This window comes from Triticum aestivum, chromosome 7D (genome assembly GCF_018294505.1).
Source record: "Triticum aestivum cultivar Chinese Spring chromosome 7D, IWGSC CS RefSeq v2.1, whole genome shotgun sequence".
Lineage (NCBI taxonomy): Eukaryota > Viridiplantae > Streptophyta > Magnoliopsida > Poales > Poaceae > Triticum > Triticum aestivum.
In genome coordinates this window covers 126,658,419-126,681,666 of record NC_057814.1, presented here as the reverse complement: position 1 = coordinate 126,681,666, position 23,248 = coordinate 126,658,419, and the positions used below count along the sequence as shown (strand labels likewise).

The window sequence follows — 23,248 nt, the reverse complement described above, 5'->3', positions numbered from 1 at the left end:
TCAGGCTGGGCATGAGTTGATCTGCTGTTGTAACTGTGATGATATGGAGATTTTTTTTCGAATGATGTTGAGTATGAGATGGATGTTTGTGTTTTCGGAGTTCTTGGGGCAACCTTTGCAGTTATTTTCCAAGCGTTTCCTACTTTGTATTTTCAGCACTGTGAATTCTGTGGAGATTTGCAGAGTTGTTAGGTGATGGACGTTTCTACAAGCTCTGTTGATTAATTTGCTTATGTTTTTCCAGTTGAGTGTTGACAAATACATCGGTGCATTTCCTGTATAAAATATAAATAAATGCATCCTTTGCACGAATTTTTATTACTCCTTCCGATCCAAAATAATTGAGCAACCACTATACAACATTGTATTGGAGGGACTGCGTCAATTAATTTAGATGGGAGGGAGTTTTTATTTCTAATATTTGCATAATATGATCTCATACTGAATTTTAGAAAATACTGAATTTTAGAAACCACGACAAACCAAGATGAAGGTTTCAAAAAACCGCAACTCTTGTTTTTTCTTTTCTTCCAGTTAACCGAGCGCTCTTCATCCATCCAATGTTTTAGTGTATTAGGGCTAGTGACAACGTTTCTAACCTGTGCGGGACCATTGATAATATTTGACGGGGTAAAATGACTCCTACTAATGCTGTGACGCCCCCGATTTGACCGTACACTAATCATACACGCAACGTGTACGATCAAGATCAGGGACTCACGGGAAGATATCACAACACAACTCTAAAAATAAAAATAAGTCATACAAGCATCATAATACAAGCCAGGGGCCTCGAGGGCTCGAATACAAGTGCTCGATCATAGATGAGTGAGCGGAAGCAACAATATCTGAGTACAGACATAAGTTAAACAAGTTGCCATAAGATGGCTAGCACAAACTGGGATACAGATCGAAAGAGGCACAGGCCTCCTGCCTGGGTTCCTCCTAACTACTCCTGGTCGTCGTCAGCGGCCGGCACGTAGTAGTAGGCACCTCCGGTGTAGTAGGAGTCGTCGTCGACGGTGGTGTCTGGCTTCTGGGCTCCAGCATCTGGTTGCGACAACCAGGTAGAAGGGAAAGGGGGGAAAGAGGGAGAAAAGCAACCGTGAGTACTCATCCAAAGTACTCGCAAGCAAGGAGCTACACTACATATGCATGGGTATATGTGTAAAGGGGCATATCGGTGGACTGAAGTGCAGAATGCCAGAATAAGAGGGGGATAGCTAATCCTATCGAAGACTATGCTTCTGGCCACCTCCATCTTGCAGCATGTAGAAGAGAGTAGATGGTAAGTTCACCAAGTAGCATCGTATAGCATAATCCTACCCGGCGATCCCCTCCTCGTCGCCCTGTTAGAGAGCGAACACCGGGTTATATCTGGCACTTGGAAGGGTGTGTTTATTAAGTATCCGGTTCTAGTTGTCATAAGGTCAAGGTACAACTCGGGGTCGTCCTTTTACCGAGGGACGCGGCTATTCGAATAGATAACCTTCCCTGCAGGGGTGCACCACATAACCCAACACGCTCGATCCCATTTGGCCGCACACACTTTTCTGGGTCATGCCCGGCCGCGGAAGATCAACACGTCGCAGCCCCACCTAGACTCAACAGAGAGGTCAGCACGCCGGTCTAAATCCTATGCGCGCAGGGGTCTGGGCCCATCGCCCATTGCACACCTGCACGTTGCGTACGCGACCGGAAGCAAACCTAGCCTAGCAGGCGTTCCGGTCCAATCCGGCGCGCGCCGCTCCGTCGCTGACGTCACGAAGGCTTCGGCTGATACCACGACGTCGAGTGCCCATAATTGTTCCCGCGTAGTTGGTTAGTGCGTATAGACCAAATGGCTAGACTCAGATCAAATACCAAGATCTCGTAAAGCGTGTTAAGTATCCGCAAACACCGACCAGGGCCAGGCCCATCTCACTCCTAGGTGGTCTCAACCTGCCATGTCGCTCCGCCACAAAGTAACAGTCGGGGGCCGTCAGGAACCCAGGCCCACCTCTATCGGGATGGAGCCACCTGTCCTTTCAGCCCCCTCATCAGAATCACTTGCGGGTACTCAACGAGCTGACCCGACTTTAGTCACCACATGTGTCATGTATATAAAGTATATAGTATATACCCGTGATCACCTCCCGAAGTGATCACGACCCAGTAGTATAGCATGGCAGACGGACAAGAGTGTAGGGCCACTGATGGAACACTAGCATCCTATACTAAGCAGTAGGATAGCAGGTAAGGGTAACAACTGTAGCAACAATGATAGGCTATGCAGCAGAATAGGATTAACCGAAAGCAGTAACATGCTACACTCTTCTAATGCAAGCAGTATAGAGAAGAATAGGCGATATCTGGTGATCAAGGGGGGGGCTTGCCTGGTTGCTCTGGCAAGAAGGAGGGGTCGTCAACAGCGTAGTCGGTCGGGGCACCAGCAGCGGCGTCGGTCTCGTAGTCTAGCGAGAGAAGAGGAGGAAGAAACAATAAATATAATGCAAACATATGCATGCGATGCATGACATGACAATGAGCGTTGCTAGGGGTGCCCAATCGCGGTAGTAGGTGATACCGGCGAAGGGGGAAAACATCCGGGAAAGTATTCCCGGTGTTTCGCGTTTTCGGAGAGATGAACCGAAGGGGGAAAGTTGCGTGTTCGATATGTTAGGGGTGTGTGGCGGACAAACGGGCTGCCTATCCGGATTCGTCTCGTCGTTCTGAGCAACTTTCATGTACAAAGTTTTTTTATCCGAGCTACGGTTTATTTTACATTATTTTTCAAAGTTTTAATTCATTTTTAGAATTAACAGAATTAAATTAATTAGGAAATGCCATTATGATGTCAGCTTCGCATGACATCAGGGTGATGTCAGCAGTTATTTGACTTGGTCAAACTGACGCGTGGGTCCATTCTGTCATAAACTGATAACTAATTAACAGTTACTTAGTTTAATTAGCAGGTTAAGTAGATTAAACTAGTCAACTAATCAAGATTTAATTAACTTAATTAATTTAGTTAATTAATTAATTAATATTTGTTTTATTTATTTATTTTTAATTCTTTTTTATATCCTTTTTATTGCGTTCCAGGGACTGGGCCCCACATGTCATTGGCCCTAGGGGCCACAGCGGGGCGGGCTAACGGGCGCCTGGGCGGGCGCTCGCCCGTAGGGAGTGCGGCGGGGCCAAGCCAGTGGCCAGGGCGGCTGAAGCGGGAGCAGGGCGCGGCCAACGGGGTCAGGGGCGGACGCGGCGTGCTCAGGCGAGGCCGGCCGGAGCGCAGGGGGGCGTTGGAGGCCCGGGCGATAGGGGTGCGAGTGCCGTAGCGGCAGCACGAGGTGAGCGCGTACGGGGGAGGCGAGGCATCGGAGCACACCCGGGCGCGTGTACAGGGGCACGCCGGGCGGGGCGAGGCTGCGGTGAGCGCGGACGACGCATCGGCGACATGCAGAGAGGAGCGAGGACACGGGCGCGCGAGGTCTCACCACACGGTGTAGGGGAGTGGCAGTGGGGTGCGGGGAGGAGGTCGGGGACGTGCGACGGAGGCTGTCCGGCGAGGTGGTCCGGCGACGACGGTCAACGGCGTCGGGTCGGGGCGGATGAGCTTCGGGCGGCGGGGACGAGATGATGACAAGGCGTCTGACGAGGTGGAGGTAGACGAGGGGGTGGCTCTGGTGAGGAGGAGGTCGAGGACGGGGCAGCGACGGCGAGGCGGCGTCGGGGCGACGTCGGGGCGACGTCGGCGGCTGGCGCGGTGCCGATCTAGATCGGGAGGGAGTGGACCGTGAGTGGGGGAGTGGGGAACGTGGGCTAGGGTTCGGTGGGAGTTGGGGGAGGGGGGTTAAGCAGGGGGCAGCGGGCCGGTTGGGGCCAGTTGGGCTGGCCGGCTGGGCCGTATGGCCCAGTGGGGGGTTTCCTTTTATTCATTTCCTGTTTTGTTCTATTCCTTTTATTTATTTATTTTTAATTATACTTTCTTTTCTGTTTAGTTTTTACTTAATATTTAAAATGATCCCTAAATTAGTAATAACACAAAACCCACTGCAACCAAAAGGTTTTACCCCAAAACCATTTAGTTTCGTTTTTTATTAATTATAAAAGCATTTAATATTGGTTTTTGCTACTGTTTTATTCACCTTAGAGTATTTAATCATTTTATAAATGTGGGGTTTCTTCACCGCAATTACTTGCGATTTATTAGTCACAAACCGAACATGTTAGTTTTAAAGTTTGAAAACTTTTGATGTTTGCCTTTATTTCAAATCTGAATTTTGGATTGATTTGAACCAACGTGGGATTTAACTACTGTAGCATGATTATCCGGGCGTTACATATGCTATGGCACAAACTTTTTTTTTCTTTCGAGGAAACTTTTGATCTGTTCATCATCATGCCATGGTAGTACCATGGACATAGAAATAACAAAAATTACATCAATATCCGTAAACCACCTAGCGACGACTACAAGCACTGGAGCAAGCCGATGGCGCGTCGCCGTCATCGCCCCTCCCTCATTGGACCTGGGCCAAACTTGCTATAGTAGATGGTCGAAAAATTCTCGTGCTAAGGCCTCACTTTTCTTAGAATACTCCCATTATTCTCCCTAATAACGTAAGATATTGTGCTACCACCACTATGCCAGTGAATATTTTGTAGACGGGGGCTTAAAGGAAAAGCATATGTAGATTCATCGAAGAACAAAGCGCAGATCACGATGACCATGCAATATTAATCCCAGGGGCAACTTGTGGTCAAAATAGGTGCCGAAGATTATGTTGGACTAACTGGTTTCAGGAACGTTTTTGCCCTTTGTTTCCTGAAATTGTAAAAACCAATATAATTGCAAGCAAATTTTGGCCACTCAGAAAATGGAAACAGAAGATGGAGATATTCCAATATCTAACAAAAAAAAGAATGTCTCCCGTGTCTGGCTTCTCTTGCGATGCAAGAGTAATACTTTTTTTGCGGGTGATGCAAGCGTGATACTAATCATGTATGCATCCTCGATGCCTTGACGAGCTCTTGATATCATGTTGTCGTAAATATTTGATTAGTTGGTATCTTCTTGATACTTATATATTACTTTTTATTATGCAAATAATTTATTTTTTTGCGAATAATTATGCATATAATTCAGAAGAGAAAGACTATCTTCTCGGGGAAGACATGAGCCTTGAGCTATCTAAATGAATTTATCATAACCTATCATTTCTCATAAAAGCTATCTATATCTTAGCTGCCTTATGACTAGAGATAAGTGGATTGCCTAAAATATTTGAGGTTGCTGACCATTAAATTTAATGTTCTGTTTCCAGCTGCCACCTATAGCTCAAGTACGCTTCTACTCAGCTTTTATGGCATGGTTGGTTCAAAGCTATAACTTTGCCAAAAAGCCAAGTTTTGAGTAGAGAAGTGTGGCAACACATAACTGTGACAATCAATCAAACGGTCACCTGAAATTTCGCCCATCCTTACACATGATAATTTAGCTAGGAAACAAGCAACCTCTTTCTATGGGCATTTTTCGCAACAACAACAAAAAACTTGTCACAAAACTATGTCCGTGTCCTTCTCCAAGAAAATATGCTCAATTAACCTTTTAGTGTTCTAACAAGTAGTACTTTCTTAAATTAAGTACTGAACGCGAAAAGTTCTCTTTTACATTACCGATTGAAGTTTGAAAAGGGTTTAGCCAAGCAGGTTGAAGTGTTCAACTCTTATTTTTCAGATGTTTGTAGCCCCATCGAATTGGGCATCCCAGAAAGTATAGCCAACGTCCAAGTATGCTTGCTATATTTTTGGCAAGTGTTATGTCGATTCTCAACATTTGATCGTACAACCCCTTAGCTCCCACAGTTCCAGATTAACAATGTGCCACTCGCCTAACCGTTCTCTAAAGAATAAACTTTTAAGCTACACCGCTGATTATTCCCCAGCCAAATCCCCTGTACTGATCCACTCATTTCTTAAACCCCAAATCACCCAAGTGAAGCACAACGACAACTACAAGGCGCGTCCATGGAGTTGTGAAAAACGTGCGGTAACTGTTCAGGCTCCACCGTATATATAGCACCGTGAGCGGCCGCTCAACATCCTCATCAGTCATCACCCAGCTCACAGCCTCACACTCGCACTCACACAGAGAGAAGCAGCAACCAGGGCAGCTAATCGACCAAGGCTAGCACATCGTGCCCGGTTCCGGCGGGAGGAGGATCGATGGCGTTCATGCGGTACCGTGCGCTGCCGCAGGGAGAGGTGACGGCGGAGGAGTTCTGGGCGTGGCTGGGGCAGTTCGACGCGGACCACGACGGCCGGATCAGCCGGGAGGAGCTGCAGCGCGCCCTGCGGAGCCTCAACCTGTGGTTCGCGTCCTGGAAGGCGCGGGAAGGGGTGCAGGCCGCGGACGCCAACCGCGACGGCGCCGTCGGCAGGGAGGAGGCCGGCCGGCTCTTCGCCTACGCGCAGAGGCAGCTCGGCGGCAAGATCACCCAACTCGGCTCCTACTGATCAAGCTGCGAATGATGTGGAGTATGAGATGGATGTTTGTGTTTTCGGAGTTCTCGGGAGTGGCTGTAACTCTAAAGTAATGAACTGGTGCCTCGTGACTAAGTGGGCGTGAAAAATTCTAACCGGCCAGGGTGGCCTTTGGTTAGATATATTCAGACAAAAGTACATGGATGAAGAAGGGGTGGAATTTAGGAGGAACACTAAACTGTCACAATTCGTGAGGGATGTTAAGAAAGTACAACCTCTTTTTAGGCTTTTTTTTCAAAAAGGAGGAGATCTCTGGCCTCTACATCAGAACGATGCATACGGTCACATTTATGAATAAGCAAATAAGTTCGACACAGGTCTTGAAGTCTCAAACAAACGAACCAAAAATGCTCACAAAGAGCAGAAAAGTAAAAGTAAAGCCACAACCGGCTGGCAAAAGAAAGATAGGAAAACTAATTGCCTATCCTATTACATAACCGTCATCCAAACCGGTTGAAAATAGTCCGAGCTACCATCTTCCATCGGATAGATCCAGTAACCACACGCTCCCTGGCCTTCGTCGGAGTGAGTAGCGACCACATACGGATCAACGCAGTGGCTCGGAAGATAACCTGCAAAAAATGAGTATTTGTTGTTCTGTTAAAAACCAAATCATTTCTGCAGTTCCAGACTGCCCATAATAAAACACATACTCCTACACGAATGTGTCTCGCTGTTTCGGAATCTATCCCGTCAAGCCACATCCCAAATAACGTGTTGATAGTGTTCGGAGGAGTAATATTAAAAGCTATGTGAACAGTCCGCCATAAAAAATTTGCTAATGGACAATCAAGAAAGAGGCGTTAGCCTCTTCTTAGGCTAGGGACTAAATTTCATGTGCACAATGGCAAGGCCACGTCCTTTTGGTTGGACATCTGGTGTGAGGATAGGCGTCTCCGGGATGGCTTTCCGGCACTATTTGCGATTGCTGAAAACCAGAATGCCAAAGTGGCAGAATGTTGGCGGCAGGGACAATGGTCTCCACGTTTTCGGCGTCCATTAGGAAACACAGAAAATCCTGAGTGGGAAGAGCTGCGGAATAAGCTGAGAGGGTACAACGTGAGTCATGAAAAGGATGAGGTCGTTTGGCGACTCGAGTCACCGGGTCAATTCTCCACAGGGTCCTTGTACAAGGAGATTTTCAAAATTCAACCCCATGCGACATGTCGGGGTTGTGGGAGCATGATTGCCATCCAAAATCAAGATCTTCTTATGGAAAGTCGCCCGTAACAAAATCACAAGCTGGGATCAGGTCCAAAAACGACATGGCCCGGGAGATGGCAGATGTGTGTGGTGTGGCGAGAGTGAAGACCGGGATCATATTCTTTTCCGCTGCATTATGGCTCGATTTATGTGGAGTGCAGTGCGCTCGGCAACTGGTTCCACGTGGAACCCAAGTGGGTTCTCAAAATTTTACTGGCTCGCGGACTCAACTTCCGGGAGGGATAAGAGGATGACATGGCTAGGATTTGGGGCCCTATCATGGTCTCTTTGGACCACCCGAAATAAAGCACTAATAGAGGGAGTTTTTATCAGACATCCGGCTAATATGTTATATAAAATGGTGTCTTTCCTGCAGCTATGGAAGATTCTGGCAAAGCGACGGGATAAAGGGCTCGTGGAGGATCTCGTCAGAAGGGTGCGGGCAAGGTGCACTGAGCTTCGATGCGCATCATAGGGCACAGATGCCAGACTTCTGCATGGCGCCCCTGCTACCTCGAGAGCAAACGTTGGTCACTTAGCCTTTACTAGCGATGCGCCGCTATGTATCCGTCTACGGTCTTGTACCCTTTTTCTCGCATTGGCACTTGTTTGTTTCGCTTTGTACTTTGGTACTTTGGTCCTGGCCGCTGGGCAAGACTGTCGGATTTGTAAGGGTCTCATTTTAAGGCCAGGCAAGCACCTCCTTTAAAAAAAAAGTTCTCGGCACAATCTTTCCAGTGGTTTCCTACTTTTTGACTTGTTGTTTGGAGCATTTTTTTGCATGTTCCTTGGCGGAAAAAGGGAAAGAGTTTTTTGACCACTCTGCACGTCCCAGAACAGTTGTCCAGATCGAATATAAATTTTGGCATAACTAAGAGCAACTCCAACAAGCCGACCCATTCCGTCCGCGCGCGTCCGTTTGGGTCGCAACGGACAGAAAAAGTCGGCCCAACGCGCCGACCCAAACGAACGCACGTCCGCTTTTCGTCCGCCTGCCGACCCATTCCCAGCCCAATTTTGAGCCTCATTTGCGTCAGCGCGGATTCCAAGCGGATGCACGCGGCGCCCCTACTCCTCCTCCTGGCCCGCCAGTCGGTGGCACATTGGCCATCCTCTCCCACCTCATATCGACAGCGAACCCTCGCCCGCCTCCGCCCCATCGCCGCTGCCGCCGCCCATTTTCGGTGCCTCTGCTAGCAGGCGGTGTCGACACACCTCCCCCCAATGCTGCCACCTCCCACGTCGCCGCCACCACTGCCTCGCCGCCGGGGCACCGGAGCTTCTCACCCCCACCCCCCGACGTGGCTGTGAGCAGAAAGCCGGCTCCCCGCCCCGAACAGCTCCTTCGTCCGACAACGCCCGTTGTCCTGACGCCAGCACGCTCATCGGACGCCACTAGGCTAGCCACCTGGCCCAAGGGAGGCGCGCGTCTCTTTGTCGGCCAGCTTCTTCGTCGATGCCCGCAAGTTGGTCGACAATTTGCCAAGGTACAAAATGGACTCCGCTGACGAGTTCTTTTTCCACAATTTCCTTTGCGACTCTGACGATTCCTCGTCCGATGATGAGGAAGAGATCTTGGCTGTCGTGTTGGCCCATCACCACCTTAACGCGCAGCGGCCGTTGTTCCGTGGCTCGATCCCGGGGCACCTTCCGGCGTTGAATCGCAACCGAGAGAGCGGCCATTTCCTTCTTTGGAAGGACTACTTTGACACAACCAACCCGTTGTTCAAACATCAGAAATTCCGGCGGCATTTTCGTATGGGTAGGCATCTTTTCAACCATATTAGAGGGGGGGTTGTCAGATACGACAATTATTTTGAGTGCAAAGAGGATGCCCTTGGAAAGATTGGCTTCTCATCTTATTAGAAATGCACTGCACCCATCCGGATGCTTGCATACGGAGTGTCCGGTGATCTCATTGATGAGTACGTCTGTATGAGCGAGTCTACATGCCTAGACTCCATGTATAGGTTCTGCAAGGCTGTGATTGCTGCGTTTGGCCCTGAGTACTTGAGAGAGCCGACTGCTCAAGACACGGCCCGTTTGTTGGCGATGGGTGCTAGCAGGGGCTTCCCAGGGATGCTTGGCAACATAGACTGCATGCACTGGGAGTGGAAGAACTACCCTTCTGCTTGGCAAGGGCGGTATAAGGGCCATGTCAGGGTTTGCCCTGTCATACTTGAGGCTGTGGCCTCACAAGATCTTTGGATCAGGCAATCTTTCTTTGGCAAGGCCGGATCGCACAATGATATCAACGTGCTTCTATGCTCGCCGGTCTTTGCAAGGCTTGCCAAAGGTAACAGCCCGCCAGTGAATGTTACCATCAACGGTCACAACTACGACAAAGGATACTACCTAGGTGACGGTATCTATCCTCAATGGACCAATATTGTGAGGACAATCCCCAACCCTGTCCGAGAGAAGAGAAAAAGATTTTCCCAAGAGCAAGAGAATGCTAGGAAGGATGTCGAGCATGCCTTTGGTGTTCTGCAATATCGACGGGGCATCGTTTGGTATCCTGCTAGGACTTGGAGCACCAAGAAGTTGTGGGAGGTGATGACTACCTGTGTGATCATGCACAATATGATCGTAGAGGATGGGCACCCGGAACATATCTACGATCAAGGGTTTTAATTTCAGGGTGAGAATATTGTGCCTGAGCATGGAGGAGCAGCAACGTTTGCACAGTTCACCAATTTCATCATGAAATGCATGATTGGGAAACCCACATGCAGCTGCAAAATGATTTGGTTGAACATATGTGGGCTCATGTTGGCAACCAATAGATGTATTTTTTTCAAATGTATTTGAGACAATTTAATTTTTATTCGGCTTGTAAAACTATGCTAAATTTATTTGGTTGTGAAACTATGCTTTATTTGGTTGTGAAAAGCTATGCTATTTTTGTTTACTTGTGAAACTATGCAAAATATGTGCATATTTGTTGAAAAATGGCGGCCAGCCGGCCACGCCGGTAAATATGGGTCGGCGCGTTGGGCGCACCGCCGACCCAAAACGTAAACAGGGCGGACGCCGAGCGGGCCGCCAACCCAAAGGGACAAAATCGCTGTCCGTTTGGGTCGGCGCATTGGATTTGTGATATGTCTCCAATGTATCTATAATTTTTGATTGTTCCATGCTATTATATTATCTGTTTTGGATGTTTTATATGCTATTTTATATTATTTTTCAGACTAATCTATTAACCTAGAGCCCAGTGTCAGTTTCTGTTTTTTCCTTGTTTTTGAGTTTACAGAAAAGGAATACCAAACGGAGTCCAAGCGGAATAAAACTTTTGCGGTGATTTTTCTTGGACCAGAAGACACATACGTGACTTGGAGAGAGGGCCAGAAGGTTCCTGAGGAGGCCACAAGCCTGCCAGGCGCGCCCTGAGGGCTTGTGTGCCCCTCGGAGGTCTCCCAACCCTAATCTTTGCACTATAAATTCCCAAATATTCCCAAACCAACAGAGGCATCCACTAAATTACTTTTCCGCCGTCGCAAGCCTCTATTCCGGTGAGATCCCATCTTGGGGCTTTTTTCGATGATTTGCCGAAGGGGGATTCGGTCACGGAGGGCCTCTACATCAACCTTGTTGCCCTTCCGATGATGCATGAGTAGTTTACCACAGACCTACAGGTCCATAGCTAGTAGCTAGATGGCTTCTTCTCTCTCTTTGATCTTCAATAAAATGATCTCCTCGATGTTCTTGGAGATCTATTCGATGTAATACTTTTTTACAGTGTGTTTGTTGAGATCCGATGAATTGTGGATTTATGATCAGATTATCTACGAATATTATTTGAGTCTTCTCTGAACTCTTTTATGCATGATTAAGATATCTTTCTATTTCTCTTCGAACTATCGGTTTGGTTTGGCCAATTAGATGTTGGGGAACGTAGTAATTTCAAAAAAAATCCTACGCACACGCAAGATCATGGTGATGCATAGCAACGAGAGGGGAGAGTGTTGTCCACGTACCCTCGTAGACCGAAAGCGGAAGCGTTAGCACAACGCGGTTGATATAGTCGTACGTCTTCATGATCCGACCGATCAAGTACCGAATGCACGGCACCTCCGAGTTCAGCACACGTTCCGCCCGATGATGTCCCTCGAACTCCGATCCAGCCGAGTGTTGAGGGAGAGTTTCGTCAGCACGACGGCGTGGTGACGATGATGATGTTCTACCGACGCAGGGCTTCGCCTAAGCACCGCTATAGTATTATCGAGGTGGACTATGGTGGAGGGGGGCACCGCACACGGCTAAAAGATCAAACGATCAATTGTTATGTCTCCAAGGGGTGCCCCCCTCCCCGTATATAAAGGAGTGGAGGAGGGGGAGGGCCGGCCCTCTCTATGGCGCGCCCTAGGAGGAGTCCTACTCCCACCGGGAGTAGGATTCCCCCCCCCTTCCAAGTAGTAGGAGTAGGAGTCAAGGAAAGGGGAAAGAGAAGAGAAGGAAGGAGGGGGTGCAGCCCCTCCCCCTAGTCCAATTCGGACTAGGCCTTGGGGGGCGTGCAGCCTCTCCTCTCTCTTTCCCCTAAAGCCCAATAAGGCCCATATACTCCCCGGCGAATTCCCGTAACTCTCCGGTACTCCGAAAAATACCCGAATCACTTGGAACCTTTCCGATGTCCGAATATAGTCGTCCAATATATCGATCTTTACGTATCGACCATTTCGAGACTCCTCGTCATGTCCCTGATCTCATCCGGGACTCCGAACTACCTTCGGTACATCAAAACACATAAACTCATAATATAACCGTCATCGAACTTTAAGCGTGCGGACCCTACGGGTTCGAGAACTATGTAGACATGACCGAGACACGTCTCCGGTCAATAACCAATAGCGGAACCTGGATGCTCATATTGGCTCCCACATATTCTACGAAGATCTTTATCGGTCAAACCGCATAACAACATACGTTGTTCCCTTTGTCATCGGTATGTTACTTGCCTGAGATTCGATCGTCGGTATCTCAATACCTAGTTCAATCTCGTTACCGGCAAGTCTCTTTACTCGTTCCGTAGTACATCATCCCACAACTAACTCATTAGTTACAATGCTTGCAAGGCTTATAGTGATGTGCATTACTGAGTGGGCCCAGAGATAGCTCTCCGACAATCAGAGTGACAAACCCTAATCTCGAAATACGCCAACCCAACAAGTACCTTCGAGACACCTGTAGAGCACCTTTATAATCACCCAGTTACGTTGTGACGTTTGGTAGCACACAAAGTGTTCCTCCGGTAAACGGGAGTTGCATAATCTCATAGTCATAGGAACATGTATAAGTCATGAAGAAAGCAATAGCAACATACTAAACGATCAAGTGCTAAGCTAACGGAATGGGTCAAGTCAATCACATCATTCTCCTAATGATGTGATCCCATTAATCAAATGACAACTCATGTCTATGGTTAGGAAACATAACCATCTTTAATTAACGAGCTAGTGAAGTAGAGGCATACTAGTGACACTCTGTTTGTCTATGTATTCACACATGTATCATGTTTCCGGTTAATACAATTCTAGCATGAATAATAACCATTTATCATGATATAAGGAAATAAATAATAACTTTATTATTGCCTCTAGGGCATATTTCCTTCAGTCTCCCACTTGCACTAGAGTCAATAATCTAGTTCACATCGCCATATGATTTAACACCAATAATTCACATCACCATGTGATTAACACCCATAGTTCACATCGTCATGTGACCAACACCCAAAGGGTTTACTAGAGTCAATAATCTAGTTCACATCGCTATGTGATTAACACCCAAAGAGTACTAAGGTGTGATTATGTTTTGCTTGTGAGATAATTTTAGTCAACGGGTATGTCACATTCAGATCCATAAGTATTTTGCAAATTCTATGTCTACAATGCTCTGCACGGAGCTACTCTAGCTAATAGCTCCCACTTTCAATATGTATCTAGATTGAGACTTAGAGTCATCTAGATCAGTGTCAAAAACATGCATCGACGTAACCCTTTATGATGAACCTTTTGTCACCTCCATAATCGAGAAACATATCCTTATTCCACTAAGGATAATTTTGACCGTTGTCCAGTGATCTACACCTAGATCACTATTGTACTCCCTTGCCAAACTCAGTGGTAGGGTATACAATAGATCTGGTACACAGCATGGCATACTTTGTAGAACCTATGGTTGAGGCATAGGGAATGACTTTCATTATCTTTCTATCTTCTGCCGTGGTCGGGTTTTGAGTCTTACTCAATTTCACACCTTGTAACACAGGCAAGAACTCTTTCTTTGACTGTTCCATTTTGAACTACTTCAAAATCTTTTCAAGGTATGTACTCATTGAAAAAACTTATCAAGCGTTTTGATCTATCTCTATAGATCTTGATGCTCAATATGTAAGCAGCTTCACCGAGGTCTTTCTTCGAAAAACTCCTTTCAAACACCCCTTTATGCTTTGCAGAATAATTCTACATTATTTCCGATCAACAATATATCATTCACATATACTTATCAGAAATGTTGTAGTGCTCCCACTCACTTTCTTGTAAATACAGGCTTCACCGCAATTCTGTATAAAACTATATGCTTTGATCAACTCATCAAAGCGTATATTCCAACTCCGAGATGCTTGCACCAGTCCATAGATGGATCGCTGGAGCTTGCACATTTTGTTAACACCTTTAGGATCGAAAAAACCTTCTGGTTGCATCATATACAACTCTTCTTTAATAAATCCATTAAGGAATGCAGTTTTGTTTATCCATTTGCCAGATTTCATAAAATGCGGCAATTGCTAACATGATTCGGACAGACTTAAGCATAGATACGAGTGAGAAACTCTCATCGTAGTCAACACCTTGAACTTGTCGAAAACCTTTTGCGACAATTCTAGCTTTGTAGATAGTAACACTACTATAAGTGTTCGTCTTCCTCTCGAAGATCCATTTAATCTCAATGGCTTGCCGATCATTGGTCAAGTCAATCAAAGTCCATAATTTGTTCTCATACATGGATCCCATCTCAGATTTCATGGCCTCAAACCATTTTGCGGAATCTGGGCTCATCATCGCTTCCTCATAGTTCGTAGGTTCATCATGGCCTAGTAACATGACTTCCAGAACAGGATTACCGTATCACTCTGGGGCGGATCGTACTCTGGTTGGCCTACGAGGTTCGGTAGTAACTTGATCTGAAGTTACATGATCATCATCATTAGCTTCCTCACTAATTGGTGTAGGAGTCACAGGAACAGATTTCTGTTATGAACTACTTTCCAATAAGGGAGCAGGTACAGTTACCTCATCAAGTTGTACTTTCCTCCCACTCACTTCTTTCGAGAGAAACTCCTTCTCTAGAAAGGATCCATTCTTAGCAACGAATATCTTGCCTTCGGATCTGTGATAGAAGGTGTACCCAACAGTAACTTTTGGGTATCCTATGAAGACACACTTTTCCGATTTGGGTTTGAGCTTATCAGGATGAAACTTTTTCACATAAGCATCGCAACCCCAAACTTTAAGAAATGACAGCTTAGGTTTCTTGCCAAACCATAGTTCACACGGTGTCGTCTCAACGGATTAGACGGTGCCCTATTTAATGTGAATGCAGCTGTCTCTAATGCATAACCCCAGAACGATAGTGGTAAATCGGTAAGAGACATCATAGATTGCACTATATCCAATAAAGTACGGTTATGACGTTCGGACACACCATTATGCTGTGGTGTTCCAGGTGGCACGAATTTGTGAAACTATTCCACATTGTTTTAATTGAAGACCAAACTCGTAACTCAAATATTTGTCTCCGCGATCAGATCATAGAAACTTTATTTTCTTGTCACGATGATTTTCCACTTCACTCTGAAATTCTTTGAACTTTTAAAATGTTTCAGACTTATGTTTCATCAAGTAGATATACCCATATCTGCTCAAATCATCTGTGAAGGTCAGAAAATAACGATACCCGCCGCGAGCCTCAACACTCATCGGATCGCATACATCAGTATGTATTATTTCCAATAAGCCAGTTGCTTGCTCCATTGTTCCGGAGAACGGAGTTTTAGTCATCTTTCCCATAAGGCATGGTTCGCAAGCATCAAGTGATTCATAATCAAGTGATTCCAAAATCCCATCAGCATAGAGTTTCTTCATGCGCTTTACACCAATATGACCTAAACGGCAGTGCCACAAATAAGTTGCACTATCATTATTAACTTTGCTTCTTTTGGCTTCAATATTATGAATATGTGTATCACTACGATCGAGATCCAACGAACCATTTTCATTGGGTGTGTAACCATATAAGGTTTTATTCATGTAAATAGAACAACAATTATTCTCTGACTTTAATGAATAACCGTATTGCAATAAACATGACCAAATCATATTCATGCTCAACGCAAACACCAAATAACACTTATTTAGGTTCAACACTTATCCCGAAAGTATAGGGAGTGTGCGATGATGATCATATCAATCTTGGAACCACTTCCAACTCACATCGTCACTTCATCCTTAACTAGTTTCTGTTCATTATGCAACTCCCGTTTCGAGTTACTACTTTTTAGCAACTGGACCAGTATCAAATACCGAGGGGTTTCTATGAACACTAGTAAAATACACATCAATAATCTGTATATCAAATATACCTTTGTTCACCTTGCCATCCTTCTTATCCGCCAAATACTTGGGGTAGTTCCGCTTCCAGCGACTAGTTCCTTTGCAGTAGAAGCACTCAGTCTCAGGCTTAGGTCCAGACTTGGGCTTCTTCACTTGAGCAGCAACTTGCTTGCCGTTCTTCTTGAAGTTCCCCTTCTTCCCTTTGCCCTTTTCTTGAAACTAGTGGTCTTGTTAACCATCAACACTTGATGCTCTTTTCTTGATTTCTACCTTCGCCGATCTCAGCATCGCGAAGAGCTCGGGAATTACTTTCGTCATCCCTTGCATATTATAGTTCATCATGAAGTTCTACTAACTTGGTGATGGTGACTAGAGAATTCTGTCAATCACTATTTTATCTGGAAGATTAACTCCCACTTGATTCAAGCGATTGTAGTACCCAGACAATCTGAGCACATGCTCACTACTTGAGCTATTCTCCTCCATCTTTTAGCTATAGAACTTGTTGGAGACTTCATATCTCTCAACTCGGGTATTTGCTTGAAATATTAACTTCAACTCCTGGAACATCTCATATGGTCCATGATGTTCAAAACATCTTTGAAGTCCCGATTCTAAGCCGTTAAGCTTGGTGCACTAAACTATCAAGTAGTCGTCATATTGAGCTAGCCAAACGTTCATAACGTCTGCATCTACTCCTGCAATAGGTCTGTCACCTAGCAGTGCATCAAGGACATAATTCTTCTGTGCAGCAATGAGGATAAACCTCAGATCACGGATCCAATCCGCATCATTGCTACTAACATCGTTCAACTTAGTTTTCTCTAGGAACATATAAAAATTAAACGGGGAGCAACATCGCGAGCTATTGATCTACAACATAGATATGCTAATACTACCAGGACTAAGTTCATGATAAATTAAAGTTCAATTAATCATATTACTTAAGAACTCCCACTTAGATAGACATCCCTCTAATCATCTAAGTGATCACGTGATCCATATCAACTAAACCATGTCCGATCATCACGTGAGATGGAGTAGTTTCAATGGTGAACATCATTTATGTTGATCATATCTACTATATGACTCACGCTCGACCTTTCGGTCTCAGTGTTCCGAGGCCATATCTGTTATATGCTAGGCTCGTCAAGTTTAACCTGAGTATTCCGCGCGTGCAACTGTTTTGCACCCGCTGTATTTGAGCGTAGAGCCTATCACACCCGATCATCACGTGGTGTCTCAGCACGAAGTACTTTCGCAACGGTGCATACTCAGGGAGAACACTTATACCTTGATAATTTAGTGAGAGATCATCTTATAATGCTACGTCAATCAAAGCAAGATAAGATGTATAAAAGATAAACATCACATGCAATCATAATATGTGACATGATATGGCCATCATCATCGTGTGCCTTTGATCTCCATCTCCAAAGCATCGTCATGATCTCCATCGTCACCGGCATGACACCATGATCTCCATCATCTTGATCTATATCAATGTGTCGTCACATGGTCGTCTCGCCAACTATTGCTCTTGCAACTATTGCTATCGCATAGCGATAAAGTAAAGCAATTATTTGGCGCTTGGATCTTATGCAATAAAGAGACAAACCATAAAACTTTTGCCAGTTGCCGATAACTTCAACAAAACATGATCATCTCATACAACAACTTATATCTCATCACATCTTGACCATATCACATCACAACATGCCCTGCAAAAACAAGTTAGACGTCCTCTATGTTGTTGTTGCAAGTTTTACGTGACTGCTATGGGCTGAGCAAGAACCGTTCTTACCTACGCATCAAAACCACAACGATAGTTTGTCAAGTTGGTGTTGTTTTAACCTTCGCAAGGACCGGGCGTAGCCACACTCGGTTCAACTAAAGTTGGAGAAACTGACACCCGCCAGCCACCTCTGTGCAAATCACGTCGGAAGAACCAGTCTCGCGTAAGCGTACGCGTAATGTCTGTCCGGGCCGCTTCATCCAACAATATCGCCGAACCAAAGTATGACATGCTGGTAAGCAGTATGACTTATATCGCCCACAACTCACTTGTGTTCTACTCGTGCATATAACATCAACGCATAAAACCAGGCTCGGATGCCACTGTTGGGGAACGTAGTAATTTCAAAAAAAATCCTACGCACAAGCAAGATCATGGTGATGCATAGCAACGAGAGGGGAGAGTGTTGTCCACGTACCCTCGTAGACCGAAAGCGGAAGCGTTAGCACAACGCGGTTGATGTAGTCGTACGTGTTCCTGATCCGACCGATCAAGTACCGAACGCACCGCACCTCCGAGTTCAGCACACGTTCAGCCCGATGACGTCCCTCGAACTCCAATCCAGCCGAGTGTTGAGGGAGAGTTTCGTCAGCACGACGACGTGGTGACGATGATGATGTTCTACCAACCCAGGGCTTCGCCTAAGCACCGCTACAGTATTATCGAGGTGGACTATGGTGGAGGGGGGCACCGCACACGGCTAAAAGATCAAACGATCAATTGTTGTGTCTCCAAGGGGTGCCCCCCTCCCCGTATATAAAGGAGTGGAGGAGGGGGAGGGCCGGCCCTCTCTATGGCGTGCCCTAGGAGGAGTCCTACTCCCACCGGGAGTAGGATCCCCCCCCTTCCAAGTAGTAGGAGTAGGAGTCAAGGAAAGGGGAAAGAGAAGAAAAGGAAGGAGGGGGCGCAGCCCCTCCCCCTAGTCCAATTCGGACTAGGCCTTGGGTGGCGCACAGTCTCTCCTCTCTCTTTCCCCTAAAGCCCAATAAGGCCCATATACTCCCCGGCGAATTCCCGTAACTCTCCAGTACTCCGAAAAATACCCGAATCACTCGGAACCTTTCCGATATCCGAATATAGTCGTCCAATATATCGATATTTACGTCTCGACCATTTCGAGACTCCTCGTCATGTCCCCGATCTCATCCGGGACTCCGAACAACCTTCGGTACATCAAAACATATAAACTCATAATATAACTGTCATCGAAACTTTAAGCGTGCGGACCCTACGGGTTCGAGAACTATGTAGACATGACCGAGACACGTCTCCGGTCAATAACCAATAGCGGAACCTGGATGCTCATATTGGCTCCCACATATTCTACGAAGATCTTTATCGGTCAAACCGCATAACAACATACGTTGTTCCCTTTGTCATCGGTATGTTACTTGCCCGAGATTCGATCGTCGGTATCTCAATACCTAGTTCAATCTCGTTACCGACAACTCTCTTTACTCGTTCCGTAATACATCATCCCGCAACTAACTCATTAGTTACAATGCTTGGAAGGTACGAATTGTATTGTTGCTATCAAGGATAAAATGATGGGATTTATATCATATTGCTTGAGTTAATCCCTCTACATCATGTCATCTTACCTAAGGCGTTACTCCGTTCTTATGAACTTAATACTCTAGATGCAGGCTGGATAGCGTTCGATGTGTGGAGTAATAGTAGTAGATGCAGGCCGGAGTCGGTCGACTACTTGTCACGGACGTGATGCCTATATTCATGATCATTGCCGTAGATATTGTCGTAACTTTGCGCTTTTCTATCAATTGCTCAACAGTAATTTGTTCACCCACCGTATGCTATCTTCAAGAGAGAAGCCTCTAGTGAAAGCTATGGCCCCCGGGTCTATTTTCCATAATATATTTTCAGATCTATAACCCAAAAATACATTGTTGTAATTTATTTATATTTACTTTAGTTTTCCTTTTTATTTATCTTTTATGCCTATCTCTATTAGACATCACTCTTGTTCGAGACCGCGAAGGGATTGACAACCCCTTTTGCGCGTTGAGTGCAAGTGTTTGTTAGTTTGTGCAAGTGCATAGATTGGAGACTTGCTTGTGCCTCCTACTGGATTGATACCTTGGTTCTTTACCGAGGGAAATACTTATCTCTACTTTGCTGCATCACCCTTTTTCTCTTCAAGGGAAAAATCAACGCAAGCTCAAGAAGTAGCAAGTCGCTCTAACGCTGGCAGCACATGGGTGCTCAGTCTCGATCGAGGAGGCTTTGGTTGCCCTGACTGAAATGGTGTAATTTTCTTTCAACGCGCACTCCGTATTTAGGGCATTTCTAACCGATCCCCGATACCGCTATAAGGGAGTAAATTTTTGGTTTACTCCGTTACGGCAGACCTTGCCGATCCCCTAAAAATGTAACGGAGTTTAATTTTTACTCCAACTCCCTATTCCCCCAAGATTTCCCTAAATATACTCCATCATGTGGCGGCCGAGTAAAACTCCCTCTTGCCCTCCCGCTGCACCCCCCCCCCCCCCCCCCCCGCCGCCACCCCCTCCTCCCTGCCAGCGATGACCTCCGAGCCGGTCGAAAAGGATAACCAACCCCCGCCCCGCGCTCACCCCACCGGCCACCAGCGCCGGCTTTTCACCGCAGGAAACCACCCACGCACCGCCGCCGGTGCCGAAAAAAAGCTTGGGGATGACAAAGAACCACCGGGTCCAAGCTCCGCCTCCAACCACGCAAGTGGTGTCCGGGTTGGCCACCGCGTCTCCGGCAACGGTACGCCATCCTCCCGCCGCACCTACCGGAGGCAAACGGGCTCGAAAGCCAATGGCGGCAGCGTCGGAGCTCGCCGAGGCGGCCGCCAAGAAGAAGATGAAGAAGACCACAGTGGCGCCTCGTCCAAAGCCTACGCCCTGTGTGGCAACTCTGGCTGCCCCTATGGCAACTGCTTCGGTGTGAGCGACGGCCGCAGCCAGCAACGAAAAACGCGGCCGCCAAGTGCTCGATGAAACGCCAACAAGGTAAAAATAAAACCTCATGTCCCTTTGGTATTCAGTAGTGATTGTTTGTGATCGGTAGACTAATTCCTTCCGGCTAATGAAGATACTACCCCAGTCTTCCCATTCATTCCCAGTGGATCCTTCTTATCCCTTTTCATTGAACAAACCAAGTTCACCTATACGAGAGTGAGGAATAGAAATCCTACAATCAACTTCCCACTTTTGATGTCCCGTTTGACGATTCTGCTGCGTCTTTAGAAAAAAAAGGAGAAGGACACGGGTCGCTAGTCAGAAAAGCTGTTTATAGTGCTTGCTTTGACATTGTAGCGTAGAGATGAACACAGCCGAATTCCTCGCATCATTGGAGTCCTCGGCCACCGTTTGCCTTCATGATGTCAACTATGACTCTTTTTGGGGTCATTCGGCCACCCAAGACACGGAGGAGGCCGAGGAGGATGTCCAAGAGGTGGTGACCGAGGACGAGGTAGTGGAGGTGACTGAAGCAAGCACCAAGGCCTCAAGGAGCCGCACCCAAAACTACAACCAAAAGGAGGACCTTGTGCTTTGCAACGCTTGGTGTGCCATCTCCATGGATGCAATGATCGAAACGGATCAAACCAAGACCATGTTTGGGAGAGGATTACCGACCACTACAACAACTCCGTGGACGTGCGATCAAGTCGTACCCAAGGTTCTCTTGGGCATCATTGGAGCACCATTCATGACCAATGCAACCGATGATCCAGTTGCATCGACCCAGTGAGTCATGCTCCACCGAGTGGTGTGCAAGTGGCAGAGTATTGGCCCCTACATCCAAGAGCTATTCAAGCATCAGAACACCAAGTTGGGCCATAAGCCCTTCACTTTGCATCATTGCTACAAAGAGCTATGCAAGAATGAGAAGTGAATCCAAAGAATTGCGGAGACCACTCCAAAGAGGTCAAGGTTGAGCATATCCGTTGAGGACGACGACGAGGTTGATGAAGATGCCAACAATAGACCGGAAGGGAACAAGATTGTAAAAGAAAGAAAGAAGAGGAATGCATTCATTGGCACTTACAAGGATGAACTTGTGGTAATGATCAAGACCAAGAAGGTGTTGGCGGCCGAACGCAAAGAAGACAAGATAGCGAGGTGGAATGAGCTCAAGGCATTTGAGGATGAGAAGTGGAAGACCAAGTTGGTGGCCGAAGAGAAAAAGTTGAAGGCTGAGGAGCGTAGGCTTGCACTTGAGGAGGAGAGGATTCGTGATGCGAAGAAGGCCGAAGAGTGTGCTATCATGTTCATGAATCCAAACACAATGGATGAAACCACAAGAAAGTATTGGGAGCTCACTCGTGGAGAAATCTTGGCCTCTCTTCGGAATGTTGGTGGTGGCCGAGGGGGTGGTGGTGATGGTGGCTGAGGGGTGGTGATGGTGGTCATGGTGGTGGTGGTGATGGTGGTGGTGGTGATGGTGGCCGAGAGGATGGTGATGGTGGCCGAGAGGGTGGTGGTGGTGGTGATGGTGGCCGAGAGGATGGTGATGGTGGCCGAGAGGGTGGTGGTGGTGGTGATGGTGGCCGAGAGGATGTCGAGGTTGATTTCTTTGCCGAGGACGTCGTTTGAGTGGTGGTGGCCGAGAGGGCGGTGGTGCATGCCAAAGATTGGCTCGATCCACAACATATACATGCTATGCTTGTGGTGATTTTGAATCAAACATTGTGTTTGAAGTCATGTCTTTTGGGTGAACTTCGCATGTTTAAATTTGAAAAACGCGGTGATGAAACTTTATGTTATGACGATTATTGCTATCCATGCTTTAATTTGAATGATTTTAAGTGTATAGAGATTGTGTTTGTGCAGCTAGTATACAAAACATGCATAAATTTGATTTTACTTCGCTAAACTATAGGGGATCGGTTAGGTGCGGCCACCGTTACTGGAGTAAATTTTTACTCCACTAACTTTACTCCAACTTTTACTCCACTAACTTTTAGGGGATCGGTTAGAAATGCCCTTAGCTGACTAGATGAGTACTCCCTCCGTATCAAAATATAAAACGGTTCTGTAGGCTAAACTAACTTAAAAAACGTCTTATATTTTGGTACAGAGTTAGTACATAGGCGTATATAATTCTAAAGTTTTAA

The 23,248-nt window shown here is 46.5% G+C and overlaps 1 protein-coding gene and 1 pseudogene across 1 annotated transcript; both read left to right on the top strand.

Annotated features, from left to right (window-relative positions):
- Nucleotides 1-6,109: 6,109 nt before the first annotated feature.
- Nucleotides 6,110-6,717, top strand: LOC123164049 (probable calcium-binding protein CML17). The gene has a single exon (XM_044581466.1). It carries the CDS (start codon nucleotides 6,211-6,213, stop codon nucleotides 6,499-6,501), a length of 291 nt encoding a protein of 96 aa, XP_044437401.1. The 5' UTR covers nucleotides 6,110-6,210; the 3' UTR covers nucleotides 6,502-6,717.
- A 14,736-nt stretch (nucleotides 6,718-21,453) lies between these two features.
- On the top strand, nucleotides 21,454-23,006 carry LOC123170959 (uncharacterized; annotated as a pseudogene).
- The last annotated feature ends 242 nt before the right edge of the window (nucleotides 23,007-23,248 follow it).